Source organism: Chlorocebus sabaeus, chromosome 11, assembly GCF_047675955.1.
Source record: "Chlorocebus sabaeus isolate Y175 chromosome 11, mChlSab1.0.hap1, whole genome shotgun sequence".
Classification (NCBI taxonomy): domain Eukaryota; kingdom Metazoa; phylum Chordata; class Mammalia; order Primates; family Cercopithecidae; genus Chlorocebus; species Chlorocebus sabaeus.
In genome coordinates this window covers 69,731,247-69,751,690 of record NC_132914.1, presented here as the reverse complement: position 1 = coordinate 69,751,690, position 20,444 = coordinate 69,731,247, and the positions used below count along the sequence as shown (strand labels likewise).

General features: G+C 37.1%; 1 protein-coding gene across 1 annotated transcript in view; it reads right to left on the bottom strand.

Moving 5' to 3' along the window:
- Positions 1-20,444, bottom strand: part of TRHDE (thyrotropin releasing hormone degrading enzyme) — a 417,786-nt gene that overhangs the window by 203,948 nt on the left and 193,394 nt on the right. Inside the window, exons 4-5 of the mRNA XM_008004042.3 lie at positions 3,672-3,826; positions 368-481 (exon numbers count right to left, since the gene is read on the bottom strand). Coding sequence (XP_008002233.2) covers positions 368-481; positions 3,672-3,826 — 269 coding nt within the window. The remainder of the gene's footprint in view (positions 1-367; positions 482-3,671; positions 3,827-20,444) is intronic.

Here is a 20,444-nt window from a genome sequence, read left to right as displayed (position 1 = left end):
GAGATGTCAAGTCCTCATTTTTCTATGTTTGATATATTCTGTATATTTAAAATATTATTAACTACTCTTGACTTCTTTATTTTAAAGGACAATTTGTCTTTACTATAAAATACTACAATTGAAAATATTTCTATTTAGGTAAATTGTGGCATTTTGAAGCTAATGAATAGCAAATCAGATTATATAGTTCCTAATAAGTAAAAGATGACTCTTTAAGAATACTAACATTTAAATTTTTGGTTACATTTTATCGATACATTTTCATGCATCAGTTGGTACCTTCTGCCATCTCTAACGATGATATAAGCCTAATGTAACACTAGATCAGCCTTTTACTAAAAGTTTCAAATAATTCAAGGGCACTTACCATGTTCCAGCCAGGATAGAGGTAGTCTGTACCAACAAATTCAAAGTAGTGAGCAAACCCTTCCTTTAGCCACACGTCTTCCCACCACACAGGCGTCACGAGGTCACCAAACCACTGCAGTAACAAAATTAATGGTCATCAAATAAATAAAATCTATCCCCAAACTATTTTATCTAAACTTACATGTATTAAACTATGATTATTATAACTGGAATTAATTCCCCAATTGATTTTGTGATCTTAAAATGTGTTGTGGCAAAACTGTATTGATTTATTTGAGTACTTGGGTGACACTAGTTTTTTTATACATGCTTTCAGAGAGGAACAAAAAAGAATAATCAATGAATACAAAAGAATATTTGACTTGGAGAAGAAAGGGCTCAGGAGAGAAAAACTGATGAGAGCTGTCTTCAAATATTTGAAGACCTATTATATAGAAGAGAAACGACTTGTTTCTTGTGACCCTACAAGTGACAAACCAGGACTAATGAATGAAAATTAGCATGGGTAAATGTCTACTGAAAACGCAGAAAACCCTTTAACAGACTGAGATGGCCAAAGATGGGAAAATACTGCCTTGAAAGGTAGTGAGCAGTTCATCATAGGAGGTATGTAAGCATCACCCTCTAGTGGCAGAGGCAATTCAGAGAAGATACTTGCTGATTGATAAAACTAAGGGTTTTTGAGGTCCTTCACACTTGACTCTCCATGATTCTACTTTAATAAGGATTTAAACCAAAACAAATTCTCTAAGATGCCTTTATGAAAAAATAATGTAATTTTAAAAGGTATTTTGATTAGATAATGATGTATTATTTCGAAACTTGCTTAGTTTAGGAAAACGTTAAAGAAATTCTTTTCTCATTAAAAAGCAAAAAATACATTATATGCCAGGAGCTAGCCTAAAGACAGGATTCAGTGAAGAAAAGTTATATAATGTTCCTCCTCATGCAGTTGACATTTTATTGTAGAGGCACGGGGGATGAGGGGAGGTAGACGATAAAAAAATAAATAAGCAAATGAACAATGCAATTTCAGATCCTAACAAAGTGCTACAAGAATGAGGGAGGAACTGCTTTACATTGTAAAAGCAAAAACATTCTCTCTAAGCAAGTGACATTTGAGCTCAGACTTCAATGATAAGGGAGAGCCAGTCATGAGAAAGGCTTGGGAAGGAGAATTTCAGGGACATGTAATTAACCCTTAATGTGAAGATTCTACGTGGGAATGAGCTATTTAAGAAACAGAAGAAAGACCTGTGCGGCTGGAACATAGTGGACCAGGAGGAGGAAAGTGTGAAAGAGTCCAGAAAGGCAGACAAATACCAGATCATGTGTGGCTTTAGCAGCCACATTAACAACCTTGGCTGACAGTTTCAATAGTAACAGTAAAGTATCTATTCTTCAACAGAATCTCTCATTGAAATACACATCAAATCAGCTCTCAGTATGTTGAGGACCACAAAGTAAATGTTTAACCTTTTAATAACTTTTTAAATAAAAAATGCATGTTTCTCCTGTAACTTGAAATCCTATCTTCAGAATTGTGACTACAAATTGGTGGGCAGAAGGTAACATAGAAATTAATTGGTTAATGACAATGGAAATTATTTCAAGTGTTTCTCCTAGCTTCTGGTTCATGACTCCATAGTAAGTGCCCTACAAATACTAAGCTATAACAAGAAAGTAACTTAGAATATGAAACAAATGAAATCCAGTTCTTCGAACAATTATACATTATCAGTGCGCTTTCACTTCAACAGAACTATATATCTAACTTGTCATTTATAGGAGCATTCAAAAAGCAAACTGCTTTTGTCTCAACTAATTACAAGATATTCAGTCAAAACCATCCTCTTTAGTACAGACTAGGAGCCCCAGACATCTCTGCAAAGGATCCCCTTAAGCCTGGGGTGAGAAACACACCTCAGAGATCTGGTCAACAAGGCAGATACAAACATCTTACAGGTTCAGTGCAAAAAACTGACATTTAGGGGCCAGGCATGGTGGCTCATGTCTGTAATCCCAGCACTTTGGGAGGTCGAGGTGGGTGGATCACCTGAAGTCAAGAAGTTCAAGACCAGCCTGGCCAAGATGGTGAGGCCGAGACGGGGGGATCATGAGGTCAGGAGATCGAGACAAAAAAAAAAAAAGATGGTGAAACCCCATCTCTACTAAAAATATAAAAATTTAGCTGGGCATGGTGGTAGGCACCGGTAGTCCAGCTACTTGGGAAGCTGAGGCAGGAGAATCACTTGAACCTGGGAAGCAAAGATTGCAGTGAGCCAAGATTGCACCATTGCACTCCAACCTGGGTGACAGAGTGAAACTCGGCCTCAAAAAAAAAAAGCTGACATTTATGTAAACAGTCCTCTGGCCCGCATCACTTCATCATTAAGTCAGTATTCATTTATTAGCATTTAACAGTTTACCTTTTTTCACTGACAGCGTTTTTCACATCACTCTTTTCTTCGTTTTTTCAGCTTTTAAAAAGCTGTGGGGTTTATAATTTCTTGAAATCACACTGTATCACAGTGAGATTTCTGGTGTTATAAGTTTAAAGCTATCCATAAATACTGGTAACCAGGACAGGTATCACTTTCTGTTGGCATGGACATCTATTTTCAGTGACTTTTTCCCACTAAAATTAAGATTCAAATAAGCACTGCGAAATCTCTCTAATGCTGTCCCTTCATTGTGAGAAAATGCATAAAATCAAAATGAAATTAATTTTATCTTAGCTTCACTACAAAGTTGGCTAATTTACATATGAATTTCTAAACATGCCAAGACAAAAAATATCAATCATTTGAGAACAAAGAGTCCACGGCTGAGTTAGTGAAAGACTTCCTAAGTGTCTATGTGGTGGGAAAAGGGGAATAACAAATTGATTTCAGCAAAAGCAAATTTTGACACGTACACAAAACTCAACTGCATCTTGCAGCGATGCAATAAATCATTGCCATCACTGCACTTACCCTATATACACACTAATAATCACAAGAAAATACAGCAAGGTTGATAACTGACTAGATAGGGGCTCCAAAGAGGCTGCTGGGTGGCAGTGCCATCTCACTGCTCAACTAAATGGAATGACAGTTGCTTACTCAATACGATCAGGGTATTTGTTTTTGTTTATCCTATGATTGAAGAAAAATGACATATCTTCCAGAAAGAACTACACAGTGCTCCATATATAATTAAAAATTATTTGGGAGGATAATAATTTAGCTCTTAATGTAGCTATTCAAAATCATTCTCAATAGCTTTTACATTATACTTACACCTGATTCTTTTTCTCATACCTGGTGACATATCTCATGAACAATGACCATGGTGACATCCAGCAAATAAGAAATAGATGAAACACTGGGATCCAGCAGTATTCTTTGTTCCACAAAAATACTTAGTCCCCAGTTCTCCATAGCAGCATACGGATGCTTAGGCACAGCTAAAAGATCTAGAAATAAAATAAAACAGTTCCAAAGGCTTTAACAAAGACACCAGATTCTGAATTTATGTGCTAAAAATGTCCAGAAATCCTAATTATAAGGGATACTTGATTTGACTTAGTGATTTTTTTTTTTTTTTTTTTTTTTTTGGCAAATTAAACTACCTGCCATTTCTACATGACAGCAGAAATATAGGCTATCACTGCAAATGCTGGTCATATGCATTCATCACAGTTCATTTTCAAGCCCAGTGCTATAGGTAGCTGGAAGTATCAGTGCCATTATTGATGGGCCCATCCTAATAAATTTTATAAGTCAAGGAAACCAAATGCAGCAGGAACCTACAGAGGCAAAGGCGTTGTGCCTTCTAATGAAAATATATTTGACTCAATGCAGTAAATACTATATTCTTACATTTACCTCAGTATTGTATAAGAGAAAACATTTTATATCTGGTTTAAAATGTGGTGTTATTTTTCTAATTGCTTAAATTCTAGTGTATTTTTTCAGTTATATTAAAAGAAAGATGTTACATGTAAATATATCTTACAGAGAAAGCTTTGCTAGTGGATATAATGGAAAAAAAAACTAAAAACTATTGAGGGGACCCACAGACTCTGGTCTGGCTCTGTCATCAACTGGCTATGCAACATCAGTAAATCACTTAACTTCTTAAGACCACAATTTCCTCACCTATGAAATAAGGTCATTAGCCTTAATTATCTCTAAAATACCTTCTAGCTCCAAATATCTACAATTAGATGATTCTAAGATCTGTGCTTATTTTAAAAGGTCATAAAGGTATTATCAACTTCTGGTTATGGTGACACAAAGAGTTCATGCTTTGATGTACTCCCTTTGCTCCAGAGGCATAGTGATGATAAATAAAATATTAAAAGGGAAAACGAAAAAAACATCTCCAGGCTTAAAAATAAACCTCTCCCTCGACCAGAAATGGTACAGAAATGCAAAGTGGTGATTGCATGTGAAGCCACAGGCCTGCTGGGCACTGGCTCCAGCATCAGGCAGTGGCGGCTGGGAATTGGCTCTGGCAGATCCTTCCAGAGCCAAAAGGACCTAAGCCATGTTGACTACTTAATGCCAGGGATTGAGGTAGGGCACGCATGCTCATGAAAACAGGTTGAAAATAGCTAGTGCTCCTTGCTTCCTGGGAAGTCAGTAAGTGGCAGGGTAGAAATTTGAACCCAGCAGCCTGGTTCCAGCACCTGTGCTTTTAATCACAATGCCAAGCATAGTGTTTACAGTCTCTGACCCAGAAGTTCTACTTCTCCATATAGCCCTGCGGTAACTCCCTATGATGCAACAGAAAATTGTATAAGAATGTTCGCTATAGTATTGTTTGTACAGTTGAAAAGGGAAAATTAAGTGTGTTTAAGCAAGGTAAAGGACAAAGAAACTGAGAAATAGGTATATAAAGGAATATTACACAGCAATCAAAACAATTGATCTTACCACTACATACATCAACATGGACAATCTGAGAAAGAGAATATCGAGGAAATAAGTGAAGAGTAAAACGACCCTATAATAACATCCACTATTTAAAAACAAGTAGAATAACACCATGTGTTGTAAATGGATACTCATACATGAACACATGCACAGAGACAGTAATGGCAAGATGCACACACAAACACACATATAGCAATGATAAACATTAAAGTCATGATGGCTTAATGGAAGAAAGGAGGGGAAAAGGATGGAAGACAGTCACACAGTGAATTAAATAGTGATGTTTTTAAAAAGAATATTTCACTGTTTGTGGTATGGGTACTGATTATAATATTACTGATTCTTTTCCATATGCTTTAAATATTTCAAAATAAGAAAAAGAATAAAATAGTCAACAGTCTTATAATAAGGTTGATTTTTCTTTATTCCTGACTTTAAAAAATATCTTCTCAGCATTGGTTGTGGGTATTTGTTGTTGCTGTTTCTGTTTGCTTGAGATGGAGTCTCGCTCTGTCGCCCAGGCCAGAGTGCAGTGGTGCAATCTTGGCTCACTGCAACCTCCACTTCCTGGGTTCAGGTGATTTTCCTGCCTCAGCCTCCCAAGTAGCTGGGATTACAGGCATGTGCCACCACGCCCAGCTAATTTTTGTATTTTTAGTAGAGACAGAGTTTCACCATATTGGCCAGGCTGGTCTTGAACTCCTGACCTCATGATCCAACCACCTCGGCCTCCTGAAGTGCTGGGACTACATTGCACCTGGCTGGTTGTGGTCTGAAATCTGAAATGTATATTAAAGTAAGTCAAATATGACCCTGTCTTCTGCTACATTTTAGACTAAGCATGAGGGCATAACAGCTATAACAGGAAAAAAAGGGAAATATGAGGTAATAGTTGAAGAATTAAGGGTGCTGAGGGAGAGAAAAAACAAATCTGATTGGGGAATCTGAGGGAGGTTTTCAGAGCGATGGTACTTAAGTTGAACTTCAAAAGGTAAATAGGATATCAAAGGGCAGAAACAGGTAATCTGCACATTCACATACACAACAAATACTGATTGAGCATCTCCTTTGCTCAATATAGACATGGTTTTGCCCTGTCCTGCAAGCTCTTTGCTCTCTGTCATCACGGTGCTTATATGCATATGTGAGTGTGTGCAGGAGGTCAATTAACCAGTAATAAATGAATGAGAAAAATAGTAAATGATAAATGCTACAAAGAAAATGTAACAGAGTAGGATACTGATTGATTGGTGGGGTAGGTGTGGTGTGGTCAAGGCAGCCCTCTCTAAGGTGGTCACATTTCATCTGAGATGTGAGTAATGGTAGAAACTAGCTTGTTTGAAATCGGAAGTACATTCTAAGAGAGGACAACAAATGCAAAGGCCCTAAGGTGAAAATGAGACAAGTATGCTAGACAAAGAAGGTTGATGTGGCTGAAATATATAAAGAGAAGGAACACAGATCAGAGAACTGGTATGAATTGTAAGTTCATAAGCAATAGATATTCTTTTATATAAGATTTTACCTTAACACCTTGTCTAAATATGAACAAACCAGGTAACAGGACCACAGTGTGTCAACTTTGTCACCAGTAGATGGCAACAACAGTAGCAGGTCTGGTGTCATTTACTTGTAGCAACATGTGACTAATGATCAAGCCTTCTGACCCAAGCCTGTGACAAAGTAGAGGCAATTCTGTAAGCTGTAGTCCAGGAGCCAAGAGTAGTCGGTCGTCAAGGCTAAGCAAGCATATCAAGCCACACATTGGGATTTGGATTGGCTCAAACAGCACAGGAAGAAGACTCGACACATATGAGCCAGATGCAGTCTAGGAGTTTGGAATAAAGAGGAAGCTAAACGAGCATATCAAGCCACACATTGGGATTTGGACTGGCTCAAACAGCACAGGAAGAAGACTCGACACATATGAGCCAGATGCAGTCTAGGAGTTTGGAATAAAGAGGAAGCTAAACGAGCATATCCAGCCACACATTGGGATTTGGACTGGCTCAAACAGCACAGGAAGAAGACTGTACACATATGAGCCAGATGCAGTCCAGGAGTTTGGAATAAAGAGGAAGGTAGACTTGGGGGCATTTGTCAGAAAGCAAAAGCCTGACTAACAGCATAAGGAGATATGGTGTGGAAACAACTGGAGGCTGGTGATAAAGATATCAGGCACTGGTGACCTAAGCAGGCAGCTGGTTACATACTGGAATTGAGAAGTATGAGGTTACGAAAGTCAGGCCTGGGTAACAAGATTACAGATCAACCAAACAAGGACTCTTCAGCAAATGGAGCCAGAGTCAAATTAAAGTCATTAAAGAATAGAGTAAAACACAGATCAGTAGTAGAGGACGGCTTCTTATATATACACAGGTTTTATAATAAATATGAGGAACCATGATTATAGATGGCAGAGTAGGGAAAAAATAAAGAAAACATTGTATGCTACTAACCTTATAACAGTGTATTGAAGAAACTTAGATTTTGTTGAAGCAACTATGGAGAAGTATTTTTAATTGTGGCTCTGTTCTATGTCTTCACGACTTAAGGAATCTTATATGATAGGTTTATAATTTAAGAGCACCTACATCAAGTATATATCCACAGAAACATTCGTACAGAAATATTCATAAAAGCCTATTTCCAGTAGCTAAAAACTAGGAACAACTCAAATGTCCATCAATAGGTGAATAAATACAGTACAGTATATCCATGCAACAAAATACTACTCAGCAATAAAAAGAAATGAACTATGGTTACAGTCCACAACATGACTGAATCCCAAAATAGTTATATAGAATAAAAAAAGAAGAAAGCTATATCTACTGTATGATTCATGCCATTTATGTAAAATTCCAGAAAATGCAAACTAATCTATAGTGTCAGAAAGCACATCAGAGGTTGCCTGGGGACAAAGATGGGAGGAGTTAGAAGATAGCGATGGGAAACTTTTGGGAGTGATGAATATGTTCATTATGGTGATAATTTCCTGTGTGTATACATGTGTTAAGGCACCAAATTGCATACTTTAAATATGGACAGTTTTGTTGTACATTACTGTACCTGAATGAAACTATTTAAAAAAAAAAAAAAAAGCAAACTCAGTAACAAAAATACTCTTTTGTTTATTTAAGGCAGATAACATTAATTCACAATGAATTATTTTAATTTTTGCAAAAGAAATTTGTTATGAGACTATACTCATTAAAATGTATACCCATAACTCTTTCATACGCCTTGAAAACAGAAGAAAATTCAAATGTTTCAGAATCTAATTTACTTGGAAAGTCAAAGAAAATGCTTGATAAAAGTAGGCATAGTAGTCTGCTTCCAATTAAATAGTATAGTACAAAAAACTATAGACAGATATGAAATAATTCATATAATACTAGTGAATGTGATAACATAAATTAACATAAAAATCTGACTTGCTCTACTTGTTTGCCTCCTACTCACCCTCAATGCACTATAATTTGCCTTCTATTCTTAACGCTATCCTGAAACAGCTCTGAATAACTAAATTCACAAACTCTCATGGACACTTCTCAGAATTCATCTTTTTTTGGCATTGCTGAGAATTATCATATGGTAGGCTAGCGTCTATAATAACAGAATATCCATGTTTTTCCTCCACTTCTCAGATTAGCCTTTCTTCTTGTTTTGTTCTGTTTTATTTTTCATTTTCTTGCCACTCTCTGACTTTTGAAAATCAAAGTTTCCAGGATTTACATCTGTGGCTTCTATGTTGCTTTGTTTTACTAACCGCTATGATTTAAACGTGTCCTCTCTGAAATTCACGCTGAAATGTAATCTCTATGGGTCTCTTCTGCCATCTGAAGACACAACATTCATCCCCTCTGGAGAATGTAGCAACAAAGAGTCATCTTGAAAGCAGAGAGTAGACCCTACCAGACAGCAAACTGGCCTGTGCCGTATCTTGGACTTCTCAGCCTCCAGGATTATAAGAAATAAATTTCTATTATTTGTAAATTACCCAGTCTCGGGTATTTGGTTATAGTAGCATAAATGGACTAAGACACTTACTCTGCTATTTATTTTCTTTGAGTGTTCTCATCCACTTTAACATCATCCATCACCACCCACATGCCCAGACTGCTCTCTTTGAGCACTAGATGAAAATATCTAAGCATCTTATAGTAGGCTGCTATTTGATAGGCCCCCAGTGTGCTGTGCCTCCTTGTGTAAGCCTCTCCCCTTTTAATCTGGTGTAATAGTACATACTAAAGGAAAGTTAAGAAAGCCTTGCAGCTTTCTGTTTTGCCCTCTAGGGAAAGTCAGCCCTCATAAAATAAAATGGCCCATTGCCCTGAGAACATCATGCAGGGAGAAACCTCACAACTTTGCAAAAGGTCCAAAGAAGCCAAATGAGGTCTGTTCAATAGTATATACTAACTGAAATCCAGTCTCCAGCATTAGTGAAAGTGTTGCCTTATTACCCTTCTGATGCATAACCTTGTAAGCTAGAAATGTACTCTAATATATTCCAGATTATTAAATAATCACTAACAAAAATGTGTACGGTATCAGTTCTCTCCTGTCTGCCAGTCAGATTCTTATCTCACAGGTCATGATAGTCAGTCCAGAATAAGATGCTTCGCCCCTGCTTTGAGCTCCTCTAAGCCCTGGCTCCAGTGCGAAAGAGTCTGGTATCCTCCAGCTCAGATATTCTCTGCTACATGATCAAGCTCACACTCCGCACTCTAAGTGTGAGAAGAGTACAAGAGATGCTGTTTGATATGTGACCTCAGATAGTTATCAATTGTCCTACTTTCTCTCGTACTTTCCTTTTGCCTAAGTCATACTACCTACAGTACTGACTTTTCCTGGCAATATTTCTTCACCAGCCAATTTCTGCCTTCTAGCTGTCCACACTCAAACTTATCAGTTCATTCTAGATTTGTCATCCATTTATTTAGCTAATTTGAGATTCATAACAAAGTCTGTAATAAGATCAGAACCTGAATGCCCCAGACCTCAACCTTAATCCTGAGGGAAAAGGGATAGAACATCCTGGAAGACAAGAGTTTTAATGCTGAAGAAATAAATACCCCAGCAATTCAGGAGCATCACCTCAGCAGCCAATCCCTCCATGCCTAGGCAGAAAACAGACCTGCTGCTGAGCCCCTAGTGTAGTCAGGGCATGTGGCATCTTCCTGAAAAGCAGCACTGGTCTCTGATTGGATGTAAGATATTTTTGCTCAGAAAATCTAAAATGCCATACGTTCATATTAGAAGTTGTGGTTTCAGAACAGAATAAATTCTATAAATTTGTTCTTTCTGGTTTTCCTTGAACATGGAATATACTTCTTTGAATCAGGCATTCATTCATTCATTCATTCATTCATTCATTCATTCAATAAAGTTTGCTGAGTCCTTATTCTGTTCGAGCAGAGAAGGAGACTAACAAAGATGCTGCTGTGTCCAAGCTCATGTTCCAGTTTTGAGGGGTTGGGGGATGCAGGTAGGGCAGGAGGCCAAATAATACACAAATAGACAAATAGATAATATGAGACTGCAATTGGGACTATCATGAAAATTACACATAATATGTTAAAGAATAACAGAGTTGGAGGCAGAATACATTTGAACAAATGACCAGGAAAAGTTGAAGAAAATGAGTATCTAAGCGGAAACATCAACCCAATCCAGGAAGACAGGGCAGTTTTAATCTTAATCATTGCATTTGCAGTGCTAGCATAGTACCAAGTGCATGGCTAATGTTCAAAAGGTAATTGCAAAATAAATGAATAGCTACCTTGTGATGGCAAGTCATACTAAATATAGCTTACAACTAGTTTTGCCTGCAATCCTAAGCCACACAGATGTATAACCACTATCAACACCACCCAGGAAAGGGCCTTTGGTTCAACAGTTCTGGTCATGAATTCCACGGTTTCACTCTGCCATGTAAAGAACTCTGCGGCTCTTCTAAATCACCTCTCTACTCCTATGCAACGTGTCACTTAGATGCATTCCCTTACGATTCACAGATGGGCTCTATGCATACTGATTCTTCCAACCCAAAACCATCTTGTGCTCAAATCTGCAGCCTTCTGACCTAACTCTTACTTCTGTGTCCCGCCCCACTTCACCCTTTGAATTTTACCTTCAATGTTCTTACCAGGCTGTACTCTAATAGCATCTCAATCACAATCCAAGTTATTTTTCCAGCTCTGCTCCTCAGATCTTATTGGCAGAAGGCAATGGATATAATGTTTAAAGCTGCAAGTTGTGGAGTCCATACTGGGTTTGGGATCCAAACCCACACTGTTTAACCTCTCTCAGCTTTCACTTCCTTACTGATAACATAGGGATATTAACAGTACTCGCTTTGCAAGTTGCTGTGAAGATTAAATGAGTTATACCATGTAAAGCACTTAGTCCTACATAGTAAGCAAGATAAATGTTATCACTATTTGAGATCTTTCCAGTCCTTCCCCACTCTGGGGAATCGAATGCATCATAGGCCTCAGGAAAGAGAGGAGGAGGAGTCTTATCTTCAAACAAAGATGAAGTTTAGGTTAATATGTTCCATTATAGATTTTAATTTTCAAATTAAAATTTTGTCTTGTGATTTAAAACAACATAGATCCTACTTAAGAATGAGCCAAAAAACATTATAGGATATGCCCATATTATCATCCAGGGACATTAATTTTAAAGGCATAGGTTAAAAAAAAAAAAGTTGTATTTTGATTATACCATGACTGGCTGTTGCTCAAGACTGTCTACACACCTTTGTGTTTCAGAATAAAAAATGGAACATCTTGCTCTGAAGATTAATATATGGGGCTAGTAAAAATATAAACTACATTTGAAATAGTGATAGTAATAAGAAAATTTATAGAAGTAACCCATAACTAATATTTATAAAATGAGAGCTACCATTCTTTTTCTTCCTTTCAAGGGTATATTCTCAAGATTTTTACTGATAAACCAGTGAGGTTCTGAATGACTCTTTTTCAGTTTGTTTGACAAAGAAGTTTAAACTTTGCTATCCTTAGATACATTTCTACCAAATTTAGGAGTCAGTCTTTCAAAGTTTTAAAGCAAAATACACTTTTCTCCTGATGGACTTTTTATTTGGGCATCATTCATTTAAAACAGACTGGTTTCAGCTACACATTGTGGATTCTAACAGAACTTTCATCAGCACTACTTGTATTCAGAAGCTTAGCTTTCAAGTTCTCAAACTTCTAGCATTCTCCTGAATTAGCATTAGGCCATCATAGGCAGTCAGTGTTTTTGCTGATCCTCCTGCCACACGTTCAAAAGATTTTTTTTTTTTCATTTCAGCAATCAATTTTCCTCGACATTTACTGATTACTGTCAATTGCAATGGAGGAACACTTTACACGTGTTGCTTGATTTCCTTTTTTCCCTGAAAAAGGCTTCCTATGCCAAAGGATGTATCCCGTATGCACAGGGGACATTTGTCAGTCTCTCGTCCCTTTAATTTTTAAAATTAGTGCCACTTTGATTTTCACCATCATATTTTTTTGTTGTGCATCTAGTACTTTCAAAATAACAGTCTTTGCTTTAAGAAACATGATTAGGTATGAACACAGAAAGGACATTAAATGACCCCTTCTGCCCATCCACTGGTGATAGCCCAAGTTGACTAATACTTGTTATATAACAAAGATTTGCTGTTATCTCAGAGAATACAGGTTGAATGTAAGGTTCCTTCCTATTAAGGTTTCATTTACAGTGTATTTTCATTTATTCCAAAAGCACTTGCTCATTACCTAATACTGGCCAGACTGATCTAGGCTGGATATATAAACACTAAACAATAAAGACATAGTCCCCTTAAATTTTCATGGAGCTTAAAAACCAATGGGGGATACAAACAAGTTAAAAAGTATATATATTATAGACACACATGATGGCAATTACAATGTAGTGCATATGCTACAATGAGTGCACAGTACAATGGCTGCAGCATAGAGCAGGGATTAAGAACATGAACTTGGCCGGGCGCGGTGGCTCAAGCCTGTAATCCCAGCACTTTGGGAGGCCGAGGCGGGCGGATCACGAGGTCAGGAGATCGAGACCATCCTGGCTAACACAGTGAAACCCCGTCTCTACTAAAAAATACAAAAAACTAGCCGGGTGAGGTGGCGGGCACCTGTAGTCCCAGCTACTCGGGAGGCTGAGGCAGGAGAATGGCGTAAACCCGGGAGGCGGAGCTTGCAGTGAGCTGAGATCTGGCCACTGCACTCCAGCCTGGGTGACAGAGCGAGACTCCGTCTCAAAAAAAAAAAAAAAAAAAAAAAGAACATGAACTCGATTCTGCTACTTAATGGGGCACGTTACTGATCCTCTCTACCCATCATTTTCCTCACCTGTAAAATGAAGATGAATATAATTGCGACTATTTTGCAGGATTACTGTGAGGACTATTGTTGAAACACAATTCTCAAGGGTCTCTCACATTTCTGTATATCTTATGAACACAGGCACTGACTGCTTTTTGTTCCACACTTTCTTTTTAAGGATGGTTTTGTATAGCAAAAACAGATATAGTATGCTCTCCAGAGCAAAAGGCTGGCATACATACTATCACTTTTTAAAGAACCACATTCCCTAGGGTCAGGTATATAATCCACTGCATGGGCAGGTATCAGCTGTACCTCTGTGTGTCACTCTTGGGAATTAGGGCCCTGGGAACTGGCACAAAAAATATGATACCAGCAGGACACAGTGGCTCATACATGTAATCCCAGCACACTGAGAAGCCAAGGAAATAGGATCACTTGATCCCAGGAGTTGAAGATGAGACTGGGTAACATAGTCAGACACTGTTCCTACTAAAATAACAAATTAGCTGGGCATGGTGGTGCACGCCTGTAGTCCTAGCTACTTTGGAGGCTGAGGTTGGAGGATAGCTTGAACCCAGGAGGTCGAGGCTGCAGTGAGCTATAATGTTGTCACTGGACTCCAGCCTAGGCAACAGAGTGAGACCCTGCCTTTAAAAGAATAAAAAATGCTTATACTCTGGCTACTGCTGTAGCCAGAATAATAATGTCTTTTATTTCTAGTCCAAGAGTTTCATGACTTCTGCCAGCATTCATGAAACAGTGGCGGTCTGACTAGTTGATATTACAAGTAGGATAAGGTAAAACCTTAGACTCCTCACAGTTCTTGACAACTATACAAATTAATATAGGTGGTGTGCTTAGAACAGTACCTAGCAATTGTTAAGTTCTCAATAACTGTTAGTTATCGTGGATAAAAGATGTCCGGGTCCTCATTCTTGGAACCAGTGACTATATTAGGTTACTTGGCAAAGGGGAATTAAGGTTGCAAACAGAACTAAGGTTGCTAATCAGCTGAAATTAAGATGGGAAGAATATCCCGGATTATACAGGTGGACCCACTATCATCACAAGTGTCTTGAAAAGTGAAAGCAGGAGATGGGAAGAAAGTCAGTGTCAGATTGATGAAATGTTAGAAAGACTCTACCAGGCATTCTGCTTTGAAGACGGAAGCGGACCATGAGCTGAGGAATGCAGTCTCTAAAAGCTGGAATAGTTCCAAAAATGTAGAAGATTTTCCCCTAAAGTCTCCAGTGAGAGTAGTGTCAGACTTTCAGCCTACATAATTGTAAGATAATAAATTTGTGTTGTGTTAAGCCACGAATTAGGTGCTAATTTATTATCGCATCAATAGGAAATGAAGTTAACCATTATCATCATCATTACCTTTATTATTATTACCATTACTCTGTAAAAGAAGTCTCTAATATTGACAGAAAAATGAGAAAAGGCTTCCTTAGAGAATGCCAATTATGGGATCTGTTGAGTGAACAGTGGGTAGCCAGAGGGGAAGTATATTTCAGGTTAAGGAAGTAGCATAGGCAAAGAAGAGACAACACAGTACCTTCGGTAATCAAAAAAAATGGATCAATATGACTGGAGCGTATACTGACAAATCCTGCTTTGGACATGCTGAGTTTGAGTTACCCCTAGAACATTCAAATAGAGATATCTACTAAGAGGCTGACTGTAGAAGACTGATGCATTGGGGAGAGGCTGGGGTGGGGGAAAAGATTTAAGAAGTCATCAGCACATAGATGAGAGGAGCCCATGACCAATGCTGAGTAGAGAAGAGGGCTAAGACAGATGTCTGAGGAGGACTAAGATTTAAGAGACAGGCAGAGGATGAAGGCAACTGGGGTAGGGCCCACAAAGTATACTGACAAGATGCTGTCATGAAAAGGGGAAAGAAAATCAGGGAAGTGTGACATTGCATCATTCAAGAGTAGTGATCCATCCACAGGGGAGGGAGGAGTTGACAGTGTCTATGAATATCTTAGTTATATTTATAATACACAGGCAATATATAATCAAGTAGTTGAATTTTAATTAACAATTTCAAAAAATACTAGTTTCTCATTCAATATTGTTTTCAGCAGATTTCCCAAATAAATTATAAAATATTTTACACAGATCTAACACCAAATCTAATCCCATATATTAGCACTATCACCTGAAGGGAGGGAAAAACCAGTGCTGTTAGGGGTTCTTATAATTAGCTCTTTAATGAGTGTCAGCTGCTGAGCGGGTCCATCCCACAGCGTGGAACTCAGGACTCCCCTGTTTTCAAAGTCTGAGGTAGGTGGAAATCAATTTAGCGGTTTGAATAGCTCTTTGACACTCTTTAATTGACAGATTCACATTTCCAGTAGAAGGGAGTAGGAAAACAAAACTATTTATAAATGAGCATTCTTAACTCATGAAATTTGCAGTTGTCAGTAAAATGTATTTCCAAATTCTTATGTACTTTAGACAGTGTGAGTACAAAGTGGTTACCTCTGAAAGAAATTATTTATGTAGGCTTGGCTAAGTGAAAACAAAGATGTATTGTGCCTTAAGGCCAGTTCCTCTTAGCATAAGCTGTACTAGTAGTTCACACAACATTCAATAAAAAATGCAAACATATAATCCAAAGGAACCAAATGTTCGGTTCTTAGTCTAAAACTGTACAGCATTAATTTCAAACAAAATCAAATACTTGTTGAAGCCCCTGAGGGGGAAAAAAAAACACACTGATACCCAAAGTGTGCTTAATTTTTTAAAAATCACTTATTGAAGTGCATGGTATTACCTAATATTAACTGGCATCTAAACAATGAATGGATTATCAGAGAGCTAGTTGTATAAACAGGAGATACTGAAATTCACTGTGAATTTTATAGGTTCCTAGGAACAACTGAGAGTGCTTGGCGTAATGAGGGCAGAGAAAAGAGAAGAACAGATCATTTAAAAACAGCACAATTATACAAATGGAAAATATGATGACATGGTGTTACTTTACTACATTTTCACACTAAGATGAAGCTAATTTGCCTTTAGGGGAACTAAAAATAGAACCTTATCAATTTAGTCCTTGGCCTGCATACTACTAAAAGACTTTATCTTTTTTATATCCAAACCTATAGACTTTCCATGTGAAATACCATCAAGTCATTCAATGTCATGAAGAAAAATGAACGCCATGTCCCATTCAGGTTGAATTATGTATCAGCTGGGAGGCATTGATCAAAATATGAGCCATGTCTTTCATTACTGAAGGTACCTAATGCTTTGTTATAAATATCTTCTTGAGAGTATAAAGAAACTGGCTTTTCCAAATTTTTTCACAGAAGAATTTCTGAGAGCTTCTATTCAATGATTTTTTTCAAGACCTATTACTAGTGTTCCAAATATTCCCTAGTTCAATTTACATTAGATCAAGAAATGAAATACAGAAAGAACTAATAATGAGGCAGAGATTGAACTGAACCCTTTACCTCTCCAAGCTCCAGTATCTAATGTGAATCACTAAATTATATTCCTAAATTGTATTTTATAAGGAGGAAAACACTTTGTGCCCATAACGGGAAAATGCTGAGAAAAGATTTTTTTTTTTTTTTTTGTACTCATCATAAAAATGTTTCTCCTAATGTAAATACTCAGGGAATTGACATAATAGAAAATTGCCAGGAGCCATTTTCCTAACACCACAGTTAATAGAGCATGAGGGTTCTGTAGCTCAAAATGACATGTAACTGATCACTACACTTGCAACAGGAGACTACCATGAAGAAAATGATAACACCCTCCTCATTATTTGTTTTTTCTTGTCCTCCTAATATACTATGCAAATCTTTTATTTGTATACTTGGCATCTATTTGAATAGTCATTAAAATGAAAGCCAGGACTCTAATATAAACATAACATGAAGTGCTATATTAAAATGCAGAGGTCCAAGAGTGCAAAAGCATCTGCTCATGTTTTGCAGTAGCATTTGGAATATTTCAGTCCTGGATGGGGATGGAACCCTTACAGCCTAGCCACCTTTCCCCGCTTCTAGCCTGGACAGGGAATACCCCAAAATGAATGTGATGAAAGCTAACAAACTCAAGGAACATATGTCCAACTCTCTGAGTCTCTGTGTGTGTGTGTGTGGGGGGGTATAACTACATATTATATTTATATAATATTTCTATTATATAAAAATTTATACTGAGTATATATGAGTGTATATGCTGCATAATAATATTACATATATACACATCAGAATTCAGAATATATGTGTGTGAGTATATACATATATGTATAGGAGATACACATGTAGGATTAAGATTAACCAAATTTTGGTAAACTAGTTGAATTCTATGAGTCTATGATTCTAAATTCATACTGAAAGTAGACTCCTCTGTATCTAGTCCTATATAACTCCAGGCAGACAGAAAGATTAAAACCAAGCTATACTTGTGGGTTCTGTCCCAAAGGGTCCAATTTAATAATAACAGCAAATAATACTTTTTAAAAATCATTTGTAAAGTCTCCAAATTATAAATACAATACCTCTAACTTTTATTTCTGACACTTCTAACATCTCAGACTGTTTTAAACCTGACATACTGATCTCTACCACCCTAAAGGGGTCTAATAAATTGTTGACTACTAGGTAAGTTTTCATATTTAATGTAATTGCCATCCCCAGCACTTCCATTTGTTACTGGAAACATAAATCCATCCATTAAAGATTCTGCACTTAATTACAAATAAGTATAATGATATTTCAGGAAAAAACATTTCTACAGAAGATATAACATTATAAAACACATTAAATAACCAAAAGTTATAAATTTACCTTTACAAAAAAAACTTTCAAAATTTTCAGCCTTGACTTATAAAATTATTTTTAAAGTTTACAACTACTAAACACTTGTATAAAGTATGCAGATTTTTGCACCAAATAACCAATTGGTTATTATTATATTACAAAGATATGCCGCATTTTCAGATCACATACAACATTTTTTTTGATGGCAAAGAGTACCTGAGAAAGTTTTTACAAACTTTTCTATGCTGATCATCTATTGATAAGATTTAGCACTTGGAAATATCAGAAATATTAAGCCTGAGAACATCAAAGTCATTAAGTTTCTAAATTTGAGATCACCATTGACTCTGAGACTTTATTAAACAGTCATCTCTCCCTTCTTCCTTCCTGACCTTCTTATCCTATATTACTGAGTCTTAGACTAAAGGTGTAAAATACTGTGTTCAGTGAATCATAAAGCGTTCTTGATGTTCTGGGAAGCCTAAGATCCATGAAGAGAAATGGCAGGAGGCAAGTTAGGATGGAAGCAAATAAATCTTGAAGGATATTGTATAGCTTTATGGGTTTTTACTTAAATAGTGCAGGACCATGAACAATTTGTGTTTAGGGAGAAAACTATCACACTCTAGCCTTGTTACTCCAAGGTGTGGTTCATGAATCAGCAGCATTGGCATCACCTGAGAATTTGTTAGAGCTGAAGAATCTCAGAACCTGCTCCAGACCAACTGAATGAGAATATGCATTTTAACAAGATCCTCAGACTACTTATATTTACATTAAAGTTTGAGAATCACAGACTTAGAGTAAGTCTTCCATGATGGGGTCCTTTCCCGTGAGGTTGCTTAAGACTATCCATAAAGATTGGAGAGTAAAATACAATGTTTATTTATATTTATTTTTGCCTGGTACAATAAGAAATAGATTAAGCTTTTTTCAGTATTCAACATAAGATATTCTCTTTTGTTTATGTAGCAAGGTCCATGAACAGGTTTTAGTGGTTCCATAGATGTCATAATAGCACTGCCTTTCTCATTCGTTCACTTTCAAGGGAAAAGGGCATGTGACAGCACCTGAGCACCAACTTAAATCAATTTATAAATTATCTAGTTTAAACAATCTTCACAAAATAAATAGATAGCTTAAAAAGATTCCTGAAAAAATATTATATTGGAGTTAACATTTATAAATGTTTAGATCCCTCAACCATTATACTCCATTTTATCCCATGTTCATTATAAGTTAAAAACAAAGAATTAATTACATATTTTTAAAAAAATTATCAACAAGCATACTTGCACTATTGATTTATATTACCCTTACAATGAACCTTACTCTAAATGCATATGTGCTTTGAAATTTAGCTATTGAAAATCATAAGTGTACTACTTCAAAAGTAGATAAATTCAGCTAAGTTAGAAAAAATGTACTCAAAAATATCTGGTATAGTACAAAACTGAAAATGAAAAGGAGACTGTGACAAAAGGTATAAATTCTTGGAAGCTTTATTACACTGCCCAACACCTGAGAAACCCAAATACTTATCCCGGTCAACTTAGGAGAACTTGTGCACCCACAGGTTTAACACAGCATGGTAGCTGCCAAGGCCTATGGTTTGCACCCTCTGAATCAGTGGTCTGAGCTGTACCTGGGCCCCTTTGAGCCACAGCTGGAAATGGAGGAGCTAGGATGCAGGAAGCAGTGTTCCAAGGCTGCTCAGAGCAACAGGGCTCTGGGCCTGACTCAGGAAGCCATTCTGTCCTCCTAGGCCTTAGGGCCTGTGATGGGAGGGGCTGCTTCTTAGGTCTCTAAAATACTTTCAAGGCCTTTTTCCCATTGTTTTCTCTATTAGCACTTGCCTTCTTTTTAGTTATGCAAATTTCTTTAGTAAGTGGTTGCTCAGCAGTCAGCTTGAATTTTTCCCCTGAAAATGGGCTTTTCTTCTCTACCACAGAGCCAGGCTGCTAATTTTCCAAAATTTACACTCTACTTCTCTTTTAAATACAAAT